This window comes from Mesoplodon mirus (assembly GCF_964341445.2).
Source record: "Mesoplodon mirus genome assembly, chromosome: 10".
Taxonomy (NCBI): Eukaryota; Metazoa; Chordata; class Mammalia; order Artiodactyla; family Ziphiidae; genus Mesoplodon; species Mesoplodon mirus.
This window is the reverse complement of record NC_138986.1, coordinates 31,798,643-31,818,211: the sequence shown is the minus strand read 5'-3', so window position 1 is coordinate 31,818,211 and position 19,569 is coordinate 31,798,643. Positions and strand designations below refer to the sequence as shown.

General features: G+C 39.6%; 1 protein-coding gene across 15 annotated transcripts in view; it reads right to left on the bottom strand.

Annotated features, from left to right (window-relative positions):
* The window catches only part of EPB41L2 (erythrocyte membrane protein band 4.1 like 2), a 275,854-nt gene that overhangs the window by 123,055 nt on the left and 133,230 nt on the right, over window positions 1–19,569 (bottom strand). For all 15 annotated transcript variants that reach the window (XM_082633258.1, XM_082633264.1, XM_082633256.1 and 12 more), the window contains 4 exons: window positions 19,268–19,372; window positions 8,983–9,025; window positions 4,763–4,838; window positions 827–1,045 (listed from right to left, as the gene is read on the bottom strand). In XM_082633258.1, coding sequence (XP_082489384.1) covers window positions 827–1,045; window positions 4,763–4,838; window positions 8,983–9,025; window positions 19,268–19,372 — 443 coding nt within the window. The remainder of the gene's footprint in view (window positions 1–826; window positions 1,046–4,762; window positions 4,839–8,982; window positions 9,026–19,267; window positions 19,373–19,569) is intronic.

Below are 19,569 nucleotides of genomic sequence, written 5' to 3'. Positions count from 1 at the left end.
TTTTAAAAACTCATGCTTAAGAGAACCATTTGTTTTCACAGATATAAAAGTTCTCAAAGTGTAACATGGTATTTCAGTAATTAATAACCCTCAGCTAAACCAAAAGTCATCTTCTGTGGATACAGAAACCACCTGTAGATTTACTACCCTTAACACCCATTACACTCACATTTCTGACTCAAATCCTGATGCCTCATTATCTCCCTGGCTTTCTTATCAAATAATAAAAATAATTAAAAGGCAGAAGAAATGTATGATCAATGCCAAACAAGTACGTGGGTATGTTTGTTTCAGGTGTGTGTATGTGTATGTGTGTGCACGTGTGTATATGAAGGGAGAGGACTGGGAATAGGGCACAGGAGATATCATAGGGAAAAGTAATTTTTTTTTTTTTGCGGTACGCGGGCCTCTCACTGTTGTGGCCTCTCCCGTTGCGGAGCACAGGCTCCGAATGCGCAGGCTCAGCGGCCATGGCTCATGGGCCCAGCCGCTCCACGGCATGTGGGATCTTCCCGGACCAGGGCACGAACCCGTGTCCCCTGCATCAGCAGGCGGACTCTCAACCACTGCGCCACCAGGGAAGCCCAGGAAGTTTTTTTAATAAATGAAAACATTTAGTCTCATGAGCACAGTTCCTCATATTCCAGTCATAAAGACAATGGAAGCCTGTCTCAATGACTCCAAGTTATCTTGACTAACACTAGGTGAAGCTCCACAAGGGCTAATGAATAATCCCATCAACTATGCTCAAATGTCCAGCAAATGCTATAAGAGAAGCCATTTAAACCCACCATGGTCACTCTCTCCAGTAAGCAAGTCTACAGACCTGTGGGTCTTATGCAGCTCTGCCACTTTCTCTTCCAGTTCCTTCGTCTGTGTAGGGGCAAACTGGAAGTCGCTGAGGTCATGACTGCCATGCTCTTCTGGGTCATAGTCCCCAAGTTCAGCCTGCAGTGTGTACGATCCCAGGAGGGCATGCGTCACAAAAGAGCAGGGCAGGCGGCCTGAGGCAATGTCCTCCCGGAGCTGAAGGCACAAGAAGTATCTGTGAGGAACAGGGGACAAAAGCGTGGGAGAACAGTTAGTTAAGATTGTAGCGCTCATAAATATGGTTCTGATAGTCCTCTGAAACAAACATATAATACAGGCATTCTTCAAATGCAGAACAAAAGAAGTGTTTTGTAATAAGAAGCCCACCTTCCTCCATGGACTCCTAAACTTGTGACTTATTTATAAAAAATGCATCTAGAGGGCAAAGTAATAGAGTGGAAATTCTGAATTGCTATTCAGGCAACAGTGTATTTTTACTATTACAAAAAAAGAGTTTTGTGACTGCAGGTGAAATTCTAATCACTTAGACAGTCTCCTTGGATTTAAAACTGTAATCAAAATTAGCGTGCTCTTCGAAAGTTATAAAGACTAATAAAATTTAAGAAATAGCTACAGTTCTTCAGGATTTACATGAAAAGCTAAGGTCACCCACCCTTTATCCTCTCTACGCTTTTCATACTAATTTCTTTTCCCGAGACCCTTTAACAACAATCATAAGTCAGTCTCTACTTGGAAGCCCTTACTTGCCCATTTACCCCATCTAAAGAGGCAACTAATTCAGTTTTTACAGTAGAAAAATCATGGGCTTCAGAGCCTGGCAGAGCTGACCATGTGACCTTGAATAAGCTAATTTACTTGCCTAAGTCTAACTTCCCACCTGTAAAATGGGAAGAACTCTATTTCCCTTTAAAGATGAGGATAAAAAATTAGATAATATAAATAAAAGACATTGCATGGTACCTGGCAATCAATAACTAGTAGCCATAATCATAATGTTATTATTAGTTATAATAACAATCATTCAGTGTTCCAAGTGGATTATTACACAGTTATAAAAGATTCTGGCTTTTACTAACATGCAAAAACACGTTACTTATATTTTATGAGGGTTGGGGGGGTCCCCCATCAACTCCTTTTGTTAACATTTGAAAACCTAATTTCTAGTCTTGAATTGAACCACTTGCTAAGGTTACCACTGACTCCTCCCAAGAAAATGGCAGCGCCTTCCCTCATTCTTGAAGAGACTGCCATTCCTATTGGCTGGTGGCTTCTTCCTGTGGATGCTTTTGCCTGGCGGGGGTGTCATGGCTCCGCCCTCCTTTTGCTTCTACCCCCGCCATGTTCAAAGGGACACGCTGCCTGTGGTCCAGGGCTCTTGCTGTTGTGTCAGAGAGCATGTCCCAGAACACGGCATCAGCCATCCCTCAGTTACACCTGTATTACCACCCAAATCTCCTGTCAGGCAGGGCAGGGATTCTGTTTATCATCATCATAAGCCCACAGTTATTAGCAAAGTACTTGCCACATGACGAGTGCTCCATAAGTTTCTAAGAATGAAACTCATCTCACTATCACTACAGTCTGAGTATTTTTAAGCACTGCAGTAGCTCTCTTTCCAAGGAGAATTATGTGTTTCCTTGACCCCTAGAACAACATGAGCATCACGGCTTTATTTCAGCAAACTAAATTGTAAACTACGATTCCACGTTATCCTCAAATTCTCTAGGTCTAATCAACAATATCACTAGTTCTCCACATCTTACAGCACTGTTAAGACCTGAACACAAAGATTCCATCTATACTAAAATCTTGTTGCTCCTCCTTATATTAGTATATCTACTTTTCACATTGATCCTTTCTTCTGTTTTTAAAGCCTACGGCTAAGGCCCGAAAACTTCAAACAAAAGCCGCAACAGCCTCCTGAGTTGCCCAAGTCCATCTCCTTCATACAGCAGGACAGATCATTCTTCAGGCATAATTCTGAACTGTGTTCTTGCCCTCCTCAAAAGCCTATCCCACCTTCTAGATGTTCACTCAAGTCATAGTGAAGATTTCAATCGTAATATTTAGGCTGCAAAGCTACAGGCTGGTCTCAGGCTTTTAGTTAGCTCACTAGACTGCTATTTCATTCTTCCCCAAACACGTAGGGAGACTGTTCAAGGTCCCTCAAAAAGAAAACCAAAGCACTTTACCGATGTTATAAAGTTGCAATCACCAAAGGATTATCATCCCCAAATGAATCACTGCAAGGAGGAATGTATGTACAAAGAGGGCACTGGGTCACAAAGTCCCAGTTATGTGCACTGTTCAAAGGCCCTCCCGCAGTGAGGCCTACGTGCGTATCCTACGCACGGCAACCTGTCAAGTTTCATGCTCTAAGCAGCTCACTGCGTAGTTACAAAAGCTGCTATTTATTATTTACTAGCTGAAGCTAATTCAATAAAAACTTAATTACTATCAGTAAATCCTTATTCAGCAATAACCAGTAAAGGGGGGGAAAAAAGGTCTGTCATTTATCGAATCTTGGAAAAAAATCTCCATTATTCCTAGTTCACATGGATATCACGCACTTGCTTAAATATCTACCCAACTTCACATCTGATGACAAAACTGGCCTAGCAGAAAATGTCAAGGACACAGGAACCACTGGAATCAAAAACAGAGTCTTCAGCTAACACCCTCTAATTTTCCAAGAGTATATATACAGAATGCAGTTTTCCTTGGCCAGGTGAATAATCTTTTTAAAATATATACAAATCACTCTATAGACCTACTCTTACCAAAGCTAAGAATTCCAATCGCTGATACCCAGCTTAATAGGGCTAAGATATCAAGGTACTCGTGGACTCTAAATGTTCCTTGTTCCCATTCAAACACTTAGTCACTCTCAAAATCAGTAAATGCTCTCTTGCTCATAAACTGAAACTTTTATTTGCAATTTAAGCATGTGTCTGTATTGTCCAGATAATCTGAGAGGAGATGGAAAAGAAATAGCTACTGACTCTTACATAAGAAAGCCTACCTTATTAGTTTTTTATCCTGGGGAGCAGGTGTGTGTGTGTGTGTGTGTGTGTGTGCGCGCGCGTGTGTGTGTGTGTGTGTGTGTGTAAAAATTACAGTTCAAGAGACTTCCAAAAATTAACTTTTATAAAGTTTTTCATTTTTCTACCTTTATATAACGTTTGTAAGCTGAGATTAGTACACTGGCACACATGGGTTACACGATAAAAACTATCTTAGTATGAAAATCTGAAATATTAATAAATACCAGTGATTTTTGAAAGTATAACATAGGAAACAAAGTTGCTGCAATTTTTTTTTATATTTATTTATTTGGCTGCGCCAGGTCTTAGTTGTGGCATGTGGGATCTAGTTCCCTGACCAGGGACAGAACCCGGGCCCCCCGCATTGGGAGCGTGGAGTCTTAATCACTGGACCACCAGGGAAGTCCCTGCTGCAATTTTAAAAAAATATTCCATTACTTGAATATAAATGGGAAGTTAAAGAAAAGTGAATAAAATTTCTGAAACCAGAAACATTTCAAACTATTTTGGAATATCCACTTCCAAGGAAACTTCTAAAACTCAGCTTAAGAAAAAATGTTTTGGTTTTAATCCTAAAATTACCACCATTCCCCCCCAGGGCAATGAAATAAATGAGAGCTGTAAGTAAAGAATCATTTTTAGGGGCTCCCCGGGTGGCGCAGTGGTTGAGAGTCTGCCTGCTGATGCGGGGGATGCGGGTTTGTGCCCCGGTCCGGGAGGATCCCATGTGCCGTGGAGCGGCTGGGCCCGTGAGCCATGGCCACTGAGCCTGCGCGTCCAGAGCCTGTGCTCTGCACGGGAGAGGCCACAACAGTGACAGGCCCGTGTACCGCAAAAAAAATAAAATAAAATAAAAAAGAATCATTTTTAGTATAAATGTAAAGTACCTGGTGATATCTTCAGTCAACTGAGAAGGATCAGGAGGATAAAACTTCACATTAAAGCTGAACAGCCAAGGAAGATCTGTAATTATTAAAGATCATGATTATTTATGCAACCAACACAATCACCATTTATACTCATAAAATTTAAAGGTCAATGTTCAAATAGTATAGATCAGTCCTGCTACAAATCAATTTAGAGAATTTTTTTAATTTAAAGAAGATATCATTTACAAAACAAAAATGAAGAGAAAAATAAAGTAAAAATCAATTCCATAAATAACCCATCATCAAAGAATAATAGGTTCACTTTTTTATAAACATTTACTGGTATGTCAACAAGTGTTTTATATGGTGATCTAGTATGCAAAAATTTTAATATAAACTTCATGTAATAGTTCTGAGATAAGATTTGTTTTAACCACAGGATCCCTAGATGCCAAATATTCTCCACACTTTAAAAGAAAAAAAAGAGGGCTTCCCTGGTGGTGCAGTGGTTAAGAATCTGCCTGCCAATGCAGGGGACACGGGTTTGAGCCCTGGTCCGGGAAGATCCCACAAGCCGTGGAGCAACTAAGCCCGTGTGCCACAACTACTGAGCCTGCGCCACAACTACTGAAGCCCGCGTGCCTAAAGCCCATGCTCTGCAACAAGAGAAGCCACAGCAATGATAAGCCCGTGCACCGCAACGAAGAGTAGCCGCTGCCTGCCACAATGAGAGAAAAGCCCGCGCTCAGCAACAAAGACCCAACACAGCCAAAAATAAAATAAATAAAATAAATTTATTTTTTAAAAAAAGAAATTTAGGATTTCTATATTGCTGGGGGAAGAGGAGTAATGATCAAATGATCACTATAACTATTCAAGAAATGATTAATGGGCTATTGGAAGGGAGAGAGTGATAAAACGTAACAATACTTAAAGACAATAAAAATATTTCCCAGGTTTTATAAAGTAGGCTTAAGAATATTCGTGAATACAGTAAACAACCATGCCATAATGACTTAACAAAAGTTAAAACACTGCTATGTATACATTACCATTTAACTTATGTTTGATTCATCATGCTTCGGATGGCTTTAAAAACAAACCAACAACAACAAAAAAAAAACACACTCAACTCTGGGGACAGGGCAGGTATTATTTTCGTAAAGGGATCAAAATAATTCCAAAGGTCTGAATTCAGAGTTATACTCAAAGTTCATGCTATTTCCAAATAAAAACATAAAAACTGTGTGTGTGTGTGTGTGTGTGTGTGTGTGTGTGTGTAATTTCATTTCACACATATTTGAAGGCCTCACAGTTGCTTTCATTTAGGGACTTGAAGAAAAATTTCTTGAATCCCATTCTCTTGTTCAATGGGTCATTTTATTCTTTTCTCACCATAGACATGCTAACTTTTCTCCTACTCAGAAGTCAATGAAGAGTTATTGAATAGCTACTGTGAATACACAGAACTCTTGCTGGATTTTGGCTCAGTACATCATTATTCTACTAATACCGCAAACCTGCCAAATTTAATAAACAGATTTAAGTTCCCTCTATACATTTAAAACATCATAAAAAAGATATAGAACCTTCTTGAGTATTAAGAGACATGCCATTTCTTGGCCAGTAGCACCAGGTTGGCTGTGATGCATATGTACTTCTTCAAGGTAATTACTAACCCATAATTAAGCAAAGTCATCACAGGATTATCATATCATTTCTTAATGGATCTTTATTTATTTGTTTCCTAGGTATTAACACCAGCACATGCTTACCTGGATATGACGACAGGGATAAGTTTCTAATAGAACACATATTTCAGGTTCTATTTCCAATTCTAAAGTTGATAAAGTTGTACCAATAATGCTAAACTTTTTATTTAGTTATGGATTATTATCATTTTTACCTAGCTATATAAACAGTCTATCTAGCTATGGATTGTTTATATATTAATACAGGCAAGCCTAAGATATATAGCCTTATATATCTATATAGTCTTATTTGTGTACATTTGAGAAAATAAAGATTTTTAGGCAACTTTTACACAGAAACGGATAGGCTGTCAGTTGTCAAAAGTAACTCAAAAAAGATTGTTTACCTCTGTTAACTGAATGACAATAAATCACAGCAGAGGTTGGGCTAAGAGAGAACAAACAGTTCTTTCATCCATTTCAACACAAGCCGAAAGAGGTAAAATGCAACAGCTAAAACTTCATTTCCTCAGCCTACTTTCATGATTAGGACGGTACAGGATTCCATTAGGGAACTAGTTCCAATAGTTTGAAAATGCCAAATGCTGTGTTACTGTTATTCCTCTTGCCAAACCACAAGGGCAAAAGTCCTGAAATAACTCTAAAAAAAAAAACCTTCACAATTAATCAAAACATAAGACCGTGATTCATAATCAGCAAGAAGAGTCTTGCCTTCCAAAAGTTAGGACAGCTCCATGACTCTGAAGTGAGTAGCACACAAACATAATCCAACAGAAGCCAAAGCAAAACTATAGGAAACAAATTCAATGGAACATCAATCATGTTTCAGAGGTTTTCCTGTTCCGTCCATGGTTTGGGTCACTTGGCAAGTAGGGTTTCAGAGAAAGTGGAAGAACCAAGCATCCATACCTTTTTGAATTCACGCACTTTGCAGAGTTTTAACAACCACAGAAGGGACTAGAAAAAGTTCCGAAGCTTTCTGGTACAGTTTCTTCCATAATGTAAGCATAATGTATCTCTGTCTAATTACTCCTTTTCTTTACTTTCCCCCTTTTCTATTATGAAGCAAACATGAATGGATGAAACACCAAGCTAATAAATGCATGGCAGAGGGGTGGGGGAGGGAGGGAGGGAAGGATGGAAAGCCAGGGATAACCGTCAAAGTCAAAAGATAGGGTGACCAACCACCCCAGTTAGCACTAAAAGTCCCACATTCTGAGAAACCCCTCAGGCCCTCACAGTCCTGGGCAAATCAGGAAGGTCAGTCTAATCAAAGATATTTGAAAAATGAAAAGAAAGATGAGTCTACAAGGAGAGGAAATAGGAAAAATAAGGTATACACTCAGTAAAGAAAAAAAAAAAAAGGAGAGTAGAGGAGGAAAGAAATGATGGGAAAACTCCCAAACTTATTACTAATTTGAGAGAGAAAGAAAAAGAAATAAAGAAAACAAATGTGGAGAACTGAAAATGAGATGGAAGGTAGACAGAAAGGAACCGGAGGGAAAAGCATAGATGTGTTCCAGTGTTTTGACGTTGGGAATAAATAAGTTGGGAATTCTAAAGAAGTAGGGAAATGAAACCAACAGTGCAAAGAGCATCCTGCTGGCTGGCACTCAGGGAAATGGCTTCTCCCTGGACAGCTCTGGGGCCCACCGTCCAAAGGGCTGGTAAGAATTGTGTTCTCTTGTCTGAACAGTCCAGCTGTTTGTGGCTCCCTCCTTTTCCTGCTTAAGTCATTCACAGACCCTGAAGTACATTAAGTAGCCAGATCCCCTATCAGAGATTGTTCTGAGGTGATAAAGACTCGTGATGCAGATATCACAAAACCAGCCACAGGAGGGAACTGAAGCTGGTTAGATAGAGTGGGACACATAAGTCACTTAGGGAGATGACAGTAAGAACAAATGGGGAAATGGAAGAAAGGGACAAACAGAACTAAGAACAAACCCAGACTCAGAGCACAAAAAGTGGCCCAAGGAGGAGAGAAGGCAAACACCCCAGAGGACTCGAAGGATCATTTTCCATGGCCTTCACTCCTCAAACCCTCACTCCAGGACATCCAGAAGCAGTGTATCCATATGCCTCTGGAGCCAGAGGCACGCTTACTAATTCAACTAATTGGACACGCAGCCAAAATCAAGTAAACAAAGCAAGAGTAGTAGGGCTCTCTTGGGCACACTGCATATAAAAAGGGAAAGTGACAGAAAAGCAGCTTCTCATACTTTCCCCCAGAGATAAAGATCAGGTGCTGCTTCACAGTGGTAGACACCGTGAGGGAATATTTAAGAAGAGGAGTCTACAACCTCTTGACCAGGAGTCCCTAAGCCATGACCAAAATAAACAGTCATGATTCTACAGAAATATTGTTGAGTTTCAACTTCCTTCATGATATGAATGCAAAACAGAGCTGATCATTCTATCACTATCTTAGTCTAGTTTACATTCCTGTGAATTTCAGTAAAGACAGAAAAACACAGATGTCAAGATTAACTTGATAACTTCAAAGTATGATGATTTAATACTCACTTCGCAGCTGTCTCTTCATTTCTTTTGCGGGATCTAGCCAGTTCTGCAGGGGGTGAAAAAAAAGGTTAATTAACCCATAAGAAGTAGTCCAGAGTCCAAAATGGAACAGTTTACAGTTCACATACTTACTTAAGTGTAAACATTTTAACAAAGTCCTATGCAAACAGCTACTAGCATTCCACTGGGCTCAGTACTGGTTTGTTTTTGAATGCGTGTTTGTGTGTGTGTTATAAATAAGATATTAAAACACTTTAAGGTGGGTCTCTTGGGCCTTATTTTCTTGGATGTGAAATCAAACATCTACCCAAATGACGAGACGTAATACATCTACATCTAGTCTTTATTCTATAGTAGTACTGCCAGCAAACAGCCCCTGTGGACGCTGAAATGAGAGCTCAGTCAAGGACAATAACTGCTCTTATTCATGGATAAAATGTGAATTGGAAACTATTGGTTACAAGTACACATACCCCAATCAAACACAATTATCTCAACTCCTAAAGCCAATTCCTCCTTAAACTTTGTTTCTGCCTGCAACTGTACAAGGCCATGGAGAAGTACTGTCAGATTGGAGCCAGTATTTTCCTTCCTGTAAGATTTAAACATCCTTTTAAAACTTCATTCCAAGTTGAAAGTCACAATCCTAAGGGGCTCCCTTTCACTTTTCCTTTATTTCCACCCTTTGAGAAAGTTAAAAAAGATTCTAGGGCTTCCCTGGTGGCGCAGTGGTTGAGAATCTGCCTGCCGGTGCAGGGGACACGGGTTCAAGCCCTGGTCTGGGAGGATCCCACATGCCGTGGAGCAACTGGGCCCGTGAGCAACAACTACTGAGCCTGCGCGTCTGGAGCCTGTGCTCCGCAACAGGAGAGGCCGCAACAGTGGGAGGCCAGTGCACCGTGATGAGGAGTAGCCCTCGCTCGCTGCAACTGGAGAAAGCCCTCGCGCAGAAACGAGGAACCAACACAGCCAAAAATAAATAAATAAAATTAAAAAAAAAAAAAGATTCTAGGAAACCACTATAATATCTTAAAGCAAAAAAGACCAAATTTGAACTACTAGGTTCAAACCCTCTAAGGACATTAAATATTTGTTTTTTTAAAGCTACAGGCAAAAGATGTATCCAATAAAAAAAATTTGCTTATGTGTGTGTGTGTTTATGTATATACTATATATATGTTTATTTTTTATACTTCTCCTACGTTATCCTCAAGTCATTATTAAAGTTCACTTTATCTTCACTAATAGAACAATTACATTTTTGAGATATATTAAACTGACTCAAATAATTGGCTTTAGAATAAATAAGTTTCGTTCATTCTAAAAGCATCCCAAATCATGTATTATAACATCTGTATTTAAACAGAATTTTATTCAGATACATAAAGCAAACAATTAAAATGTTTACTGCTACATAGAAAATTATAACCTACTATCTTAACGATATGTTGAATGGGTACAACGGAACATTAACTTACACACTATTAAGAAGTAGTAACAACAGGATGCTTTGAAAGCAAAGCTGCACAGACCCCCACGGGTCTTACTATACCATTCAGGGCTTATACTCGGGGCAGCAAGGATCCAAGGTGTGCATGGCTCTGTTCTAACACTGCTTATATTCAACCCTCTCAACAAAGAGTTACCAGAGCTTGGTCTAAGTTTCATAGCACTGGCGGCCCAGCTGCATGGCCCACTGATATGAAGGGCCAATGGGACCCTCTCACGGTACCTCCAGTGCTGTGTCAAGGAGCAGCTCTAATTCTCCCCCGAGAAGAGAGCCTGGCATTCAGCTTCCCAGCCCTGCAGCAGCTGTCCACGCAACAGCTGGCTCCCAAATGGTGGGCTATCATGAGGCACAAGAATGAGAAAAACACACCATTCAGCCTCTGGCCCAGACAGGGGAGTGGCTGGGGGAGAGGGAAGGAGAGTCAAAAGTGTTTTGGTATTTCGTCCAAGGATGTAACAACCACAGCAAGAAAAACTGAAGCAGACACAACTCGTGCCAAACTGAAAAGGAAAAAAATCCCGCAGAACATAAGCACAGAAGAAAGAAGAGAGGGGAGGGGAAACTACTGGTCTTATTAAAGGCCTAGACACACCCCTTCCAAATCCCCAGTTTCACTGCGTGTTTTGGTATAGATGTCTATCACAGAACAGCAACAACAACGACAAAAAAAGACCTCTCTGTTCTCGGAGGAAGAGGGTGGAAGCAGCATCATCTCCTGTAACCCCAAGAAGTAACCCTGTGTCCCAGCCACCCGGCACTGTCCATTCTCACATGAAGCACCAAGGCCTCGTACAAGTCACCTGACAGTTTCTGCACAGCATGCAGAGAGTCAATCTGGCTCTGCAGACCCAGGAGTATGAGTAATAAGTTTCTGTGCACCAGCTAACCACATTCAGACTCGCTGTCATTCTCGGGCCACTTTCCACAACATTGCCAGGCACAATATTATGACCAAAGAGGCTTATTCTCTTTATTTCAGAGCCCATCCAAAAACTGAGCGGGCAGAGTTTACCTGATATGATTAAACAGCGGCAGCAGAGAGAATTTGTTGCATCCACTGACCTGGTTTGCCCTTTGGTACCCATTTGTTAACCACACCCACTTCCACACTGTGAACTCCATTCCCACCCAGGAGTAAGGAGGTCTTTGCAAGGCCAGGATAGACCATTATTCCCTGCGTCCTTCACAGGACTTGGCAGTTCTAGGCAACCAGTGTAAGTACTAAATTAATACCTGTTGGCTGGTGGCCCACTGCTTGTCTCCTCCCTTCCCATGCTGTGATCAATTTAAAAGACCACAGGTTATATTATTTGTCTTAGGTTTATTTTTATTTGAATAATTACCTCCAATGAGCACTTAGATCATGAGTGGGATACAATTTTATTGCCTAGGGTCATAAATCCCTAAGTAAAAAAACCAAAAATGCCTAACATGACTTTTAAAAGAAATATCAGTCTATTATCTGCATTATCAATTGTAAGTAAATAGTGGACATAAAACTCTTTTTAACAGATAAATAATAAAAATGAATTTCTTGGTTCGGACACTTGAGGAGTGCTGGGTGGATCAAGCAGACGCAAAAAGATGGAAAAAGCCAACAGAGAATGACATAAGTGCACACACTCACACACACCATGACAGCTTAGAGCGCACCATTCCCATTTTTTAAAGATTCGGCTGCCACATACATAGACTTTGGAATCAGAACTACATGGAGTCAAATTCTGGCTTTCCACCGACTCTGTGACCTTGGGCTCATTCCTTGTCTTCTTTAAGCCTCGGTTTCCTCAATCTCAAGATGAAGATCATATCATCTACCCCATGGGGTTGTTCTCTTCAAACATTCATTCAAATGCTTTGTGAAGAGTAAGTACACATGCAATGGACTTTATCTAGTGCCTTTAATAGTAGACGTTTTCGGGCAATGATAAAATTAAATTGTTCTATCACCTTTCAGTATATATCCCTTCTTCCATAATTTTTTATTTCCAAAGGAGATATATTACATATATAAGGAAGTTAATATTTATGTGACTACTTCTACCCACAAAAAGTTAATAAATCAGACTCTGGATTCAAAAACTACACTCACTGTAGTCATGGGCCAGATGAGATTAAAAATCAGACCCCTTCTCCTTAGAGAATCCTATCACAGGCTTCCAACAAAAGTAAATTAAAATTAAAATGTGGTCCTAGAATGTCAGTGTTAATAAATCACCTTAGAACATGAAATCAAGAGTCTGTGAATCAGGTGGGGGGAAAAAATGTCACATCTTTATCTTCATTAACTTTTAGCTGAAAGTTAGCATTACTATTAATTATGAATGTAGGGGGAAAAACAAAAAAACCTGGCTAATATCAGCAGTGCCTTTAGCTTTGTCACTCATAGGAATCAAAACTATTTCCACAGCACATTAGAGTAGTTGCAGATCTTAAAATATCATTTATACTAATCAATATTTTGAAATCACAGTAGGGATTAGATATTGGTGATGAATTTATCCCAAGTTTTTAAATTAATATGTTGAGAATGTTATTTATTGGATTCCTTTATAGGCCTGTTTTTTATAATCATACATTTCAAACACTGTTCTGAGAAGCAGAAACCCAAGTTAGAAGTTTTTAAAATGCCTAGCCATGCCTTCAAAATTGGTGCTTGTCAATTTTGCCAGATGAGAGAAATTAAACTTAATCCAACACACACCCTATTACCAAATGTTAAAAGTAAAGAATAATTTTGTCTAAAATCTGCATTTTCCTTTAAGAATTTACAGCACTGGGGCTTCCCTGGTGGCGCAGTGGTTGAGAGTCCGCCTGCCTATACAGGGGACACGGGTTCGTGCCCCGGTCCGGGAAGATCCCACATGCCGCGGAGTGGCTGGGCCCGTGAGCCATGGCCGCTGAGCCTGCGCGTCCAGAGCCTGTGCTCCGCAACGGGAGAGGCCACAACAGTGAGAGGCCTGTGTACCGCAAAAAAAAAAACAACAAACAAAAAAAGAATTTATAGCACTGAAGCAGATCCCCTTTATTATACCTCTGTCTAAATTAAGTCTAAGAACACTGCCATCACGTTGGTGTTAGCAGAAACCTTACAGGCCCTCTGTTACAGTGAAACATTCACTATGCATCTGGGAGAACATGATCCCAACACCTGTCTGCGGTATTATAAGGTGTAACTGGATTGAATATAGAATTTTATTAAAGAATAGTTTATATGTGACAAACAGTTTAATACGAGAGTTTTTAGTTCTAGTTTCTGGGGGAGGAAATGGTCTGGCCATCAGAGAAATGCGTTAATCAATTTTCACAAAGTTAGCTGTGGATATCAACTACGCTTCAAACAAGCTCCCCTTTCAATATGACTTGAAGCAAAATGACATTAAAATCCCGGGCTAGATGCCAAACTCTGTTAACATCAAAAATTCAAGACAATATTTTCCCTTTAAAGATAGTCCAAAATCCTTAATGATGGTTCCATTTAGACATGAATACAAGAACTATATGGACTGGGAATTCTGTGTATAAAAGAATAACAGGCTGCTTGATTTCACATATTTCTAACGAAATTTTCCATAGTAAAGTTTGCATGAGTTTTCTACAGACATTAAAAAGTTCTAACACTAATAATGATAGATTTTCATACTCAAGAGTAAAGTGGAAGGCTTCCAACCATGAGAGACACAGCACTACACTAAAATAAGATGAGATATTCCTTTCCATGGAAAATTTTCATACAAATAACCATGGCTTTACATTATAATATGTTGAAATGATCAGGGACTGAAAACGTCCATAAATACAGATAATATTCAGCATTTTAAAAAACAGTTTAAATTCCTATTTCCTATTGTATCCTATTGTTGAAATCGCATGAGCTGAGTTGGTGCAATAGTAATAATTTTCTATGGAAAAAAAAAGGACACGATACAAATCTAAATTTGAAAAATAAGAGTTCTTTAGCCCAGACATCTTGAGGACTGGATTTTGTCCACATAAGCAAGAAGGAACAAAACAAAATATATACAACACAAAAGTTACAAAGGCAAATCAGATTATATATGAATGATTAAATATATTCCCAATCACATGTGAGCACTGATTTCCTGAAAAGTGAGTATTTCAGAAAGGACACTGCTGTTTATTCTCCCACTGTTCTATAGTTAAAGCCTAGATAACAAAGTGTGTGCCTAATTTTGTGAGCATTTTCATCTCGAATTTTGTAAGAGAAACTACAGAGTAAAATAAGGAATTATGAGTTCCCTGTTTAGTATTAGCTTTTTTGTCAATGAGAACCTTCTGGAGAACCCCTCCAAACTTAACCTTATCTTAGTGGTCTCTGTCCTAATGACCTTAGCCTCTCCTTGACCTCAGCCATCCCTTTTCATAGCTGAACACTCAGTCGTGTCACCACACAGAGTTCTCCACCTCATTAGATGTCACTGTTCCATTCTCAGATGCAATCATTTCCTCTCCTAAGTCTTCTAGCCAGTTATTCTCACTCTCCCTGCCCGTCGACTTCTTTGGACTTTCATCCCTTGGTCTCAGCCATTTTCTCCCAGCCTATCAGCCCATTTCAGCTTCAATTATGTTCCTGTGATCCTATGAATGATCAGCTTGATAACCTGTGCATCAGGATCTCCAGTTTTCTCAATCTTTTGCCCTCTAACCATAACCACCGTGAACATAGCCAACTCCCCTTTAATACCCCATTTCTCCACTGTTATACCCAGGGTGCAGAGAGCAATTAGAGAAGCACACACCAATGTATTCTGCTGCCATCACAGTTTTATGATCTCCAATCTCAGCCGGACAGTCAACAGCAATCCACATCTCTCCTAAATCATTGGCTCGTCTACTTTCACTACCACAGCCTCAACTGAGGCTACACTTTTGTGCTTTGGGTGAGCAGACCTGCTCATATTCCCTCTCTCAGACCTTTTTAAAGGCAAGACTGGTTGTCTTACATCACTGTGTCAGCCTATCAATGACTAACCATTTTTCTTAGGATAAAGGAGATCTCCCAAGCCTTGAAATATAGACATATAGCCTAGATAGCCCTGCATAATCTGACCCCTTATCAATATCCAGTCTCCCCCCATTAACCACAGCAGATGTCTTTCCATTTAGCAAGCGGTCAGCTATTCCTGCCCAGGGCCCTGTGTGTGTGCTTCCCATGTCCCTTCGCCCAAAGCCCACTCACACTTCAGATCTCTCCTTAAGCATCATGCTCTCCTAAGAAGTCTTTCCCGTTAGTAACCTGAATCTTTCCTGTAGAACAGTAATCAAAATTCAGTAACTGTGTAATTCAGGTTTTTTAACTCTGTCTTCTCAACTAGGACTAAGTGGGGACATCCATGAAGGCAGGGTCTGTGTCTTAATTATTTACTGCTAGAGTTGCGGAAGTACACTGGTTTGCACACAGGTAGTATTTTTTTTAACTGTGGTAAAAAACACGTAACATAAAAATTTACCCTCTTAACCAATTGTTAGTGTACAGTTCAGTAGCGCTAACTATATCACATTGTTGTGCAACAGATTCTAGAACTTCTTCACCTTGCAAAACAAACTCTATACCTATTGAACAACAACTTCCCATTTTCTCCTCCCCCCACTCCCAGGCAACCACCATTTTACTTTGTTTCCATGGGTTTGACTAGGGATACCTCATATAAGGGACTCATACAGTACTTGTCTTTTTGTGACTAACTTCACTCAATATAATATTCTCTAGGTTCATCCATGTTATAGGATGAACAAGATTTCCTTCTTTAAGGCTCAATAACGTTCCATTCACCACACCTTGTATATGCCACATTTCGTTTATCCAATTCATCCATCAGGAAACATTTGGGTTGCTTCTATCTCTTGGCTGTTGTGAGTAATGCTGCAATGAACACAGGTGTGCAAATGTCTCTTCAAGATCCTGCTTTCAATTCTTTTGGATATATACCCAGAAGTAAGATTGCTAGATCACCTGGTAATTCTATTTATAATTTTTTAAGTAACCTCTATACTGTTTTCCTAATAGCTGCACCATACTACCTTCCCATCACCAGTGCATAGGGATTCCAATTTTTTCACATCCTCGGCAACATTTTTTATTTTCTGGGGTTTTTGTTTTGGTTTTTTATAGTGGCCATCTTAATGGATGTGAGATGGCACACAGGTAGTATTTTTAAAATATCTGATAATGTCTAGATATACAGATGTTACACAGATAAAAGGTAAGGCCTCTACCCTCAAGAAGTCCCTAGAGCAATGGGAAGAAAGACTGATAAACAAATAAGGTTTGTGCTAAATGTCTACATGACTGAACTGTCAACTCAGTCCTTGAGTTGCGGGCAGGAGGGATGGTGATGGAAAAGAGTCAAGGAAAATCTCATAGAGTAGGATACCTAAGTTGGATCTTAAGGAAGAGTAGACATTCAGATACCAAAAAATGAGAAGGATATTCCAAATGTAAGGGATAGTATGTTCAAGCAGATATAGTACGGACTGGCAAAGCTCCCCTTAGGAGAGAAATTTGGAGTGAGTTCAATATGGACTGTATGTGAGAGGTTACTGAGAAATGGAGGTAAAGAAGTAGATGCAAGTCACATGACCAAGATTGTAATTCACACTAAGAGGGTTAAATTGTATCCATTAAATGGTTTGAAGCCAATGAGTGCCAAGATGGGATATGCCTTCGAGAGTTTGATCCAGCAGCAAGGTGAAGAATGATCACAGAGGCCTAAGACTGGACAGTTAGACCAGTTAGGAGGCTAATAAAATAGTCAAAGCAAGAGATGACAAGAGCCTAAACCAAAGCAAGAACTGTGGACAAAGAGAACCAGAAGAGAGATGTTAGCAGGTAGAAAAGACAGAACTCGCTGACTGATAAGCAATGAAAAGAGGTATAAAAAGTAGAAGGAACCTCTCCTCACTCTTCAGGGAACAAATGAAGTTTAAGAGGAAGATGACGTGTTTGCTTTAAGACAACTGAGTGTAGTGTCCAGTAGGCAGTGAAGTATATGAGTCTGAGATCCAGGTGAAAGATACAGATTAGACACATAAGAATCAGCAAAATAAAAAATAGTGAATCCTTCTATCTAAGCACCACTCTTCCTCACGCAAATCTACTGTTCCAGAAATACCGTATGTCTTAATATAGCATATCCTATTTCTACTAACAGAACATGTTATTCTACATATTCCAGAACATATTAGATGGTCTTACTTTTTTAAAAAGATTAAATGCTCCTGTGAATGTACCAAAATATAATCTCAGAAAAAGTGGGTAATGACAGTCAAATTTCCATCACTTTCTCTTTTGCAGCTCTGAGGGCCAAGAGAAGGGCACATGGTTGGAAACATTATCAAGACTACCTTATAATTTAAAGTCTAAAAAGAGCACCTAGTTTATTTAGTCAAATGTCTAATATGTTATTACTTCTAAGAAAAGTACTCTAAACAGAGTTCTAATGAGAATGCTCACACACTATTCAGCAGGCAGGCATGCAATTTAATTGTCTTTAGTTTAAATGTAGAATTAAACCACAAATTAGGTATCAAAGATTTCAAACTAAGTAAGTTGAGAAAATTTAATTTATATATAATTATCACTCTTAGTACCCTATATTTCATTACCAGGATGTATAAATACACATAATGATGGCATGCAGGTAAATAAAATTTACAGCCTATATCCATCTTACCAACTGACTGTGATGTGAATGTTAGGTGCTGGAAAGTGCACTGTGACCAAGTGCCCTGTGCATCCTCAGACAGAACGATCACAGTGAGTCTGCCCACAGCCACCATCTAACAGACTTAAAAGGGCTTCACTTTAGGGTGTAACCCTCCTTCCACCATGTGAGGACACCATGAGAAGGCCCTGTCCACGAGCCAGGAAGGGGGCCCTCACCAGACACTGAATTGGCTGGCACCTTGATTTTGACCTTCCTAGGCTCCCCAACTATGAGAAACACATGTCTCTTGTTTATAAGCCACTCAGTCTATGGTACTTTATTACAAAAGCCCAAACTGACTAAGACACAAGGCTAGAGGTTAAGTCTGGTTAATTGCCAGAACTGGTAAATATTTCTCTCTTTTTAATATGTTTATGAAACGGAGAAGCCCTGAAGGTCCCTGGAATTGGCATCAAGCATTAGAGCACTCTGATGATCCTGCTTAGTAGTAACTGGGGAAATTCCTGGAGCAGAAACAATCTCAACACACTCCCGGTGCCAGGCAGATCTCCACAGGGTCCTGGCTGGTCAAATCTACCACCTGAGTCAGGCGGGGCTCTGCTTTTCTTTTTGCCCCCAATAACCCACACCACAGGGCAAGGAACACCTTCACCCCACACAACCACTAATCTGTTCAGCAAGGCAAACACTCTCTCCAGACAAGTAAAAATGGGTTCCCTTGACATTTCTTCTAATATGCCTCCTTCCCTGCTTTTCAGACAAGCTTAATTCCTAGAATACAGGGGAATTCAAGAGCTAAACATTCAACATAAAAATTTTAAAACCAGTTCTTTCAGTTTCTAACAATTAATGTAGTATAAGATATTCCATTCTGTCTGCTTACGATATAAGTAGAAAAGCATACAAACACACAATAGCAAAAAGTTATACATGAAAACACAAGTTTTCAATCTTTCCAAATTTCTCCCATGAACATAAAATATGTCATAGTAAAAACATAAAATAAGTTATTTGAAAGCTAAATTTTACACAGGTTACCCACAGTATTTTTCTAAGATGATATAAACAAACTTGAAATAACTTCACTTACTTTCTGCTCAGAGTTCTCCTGAAACACAAGTCCAAAGTAGTCCTTCTCCAAGAGATTGAGATGTTCACACACTCTGTCAAATAACACTTGTCCCTTAGCACGTTTCTGAGGAAAAAGAACAATATCTTTACTTTTCAAGCACTAATGAGTCCATGAGTACTGTAAACCAAGGGCATCATATCAAATAAAATTATTTAGCATCACTTAATATGAAATATTTATATTCCAATCCTCTTTTATAACAATACCAAAAAGTGATTCATAACTTTTTCACTTTAGACTCCCCCAACGCACACATAAAG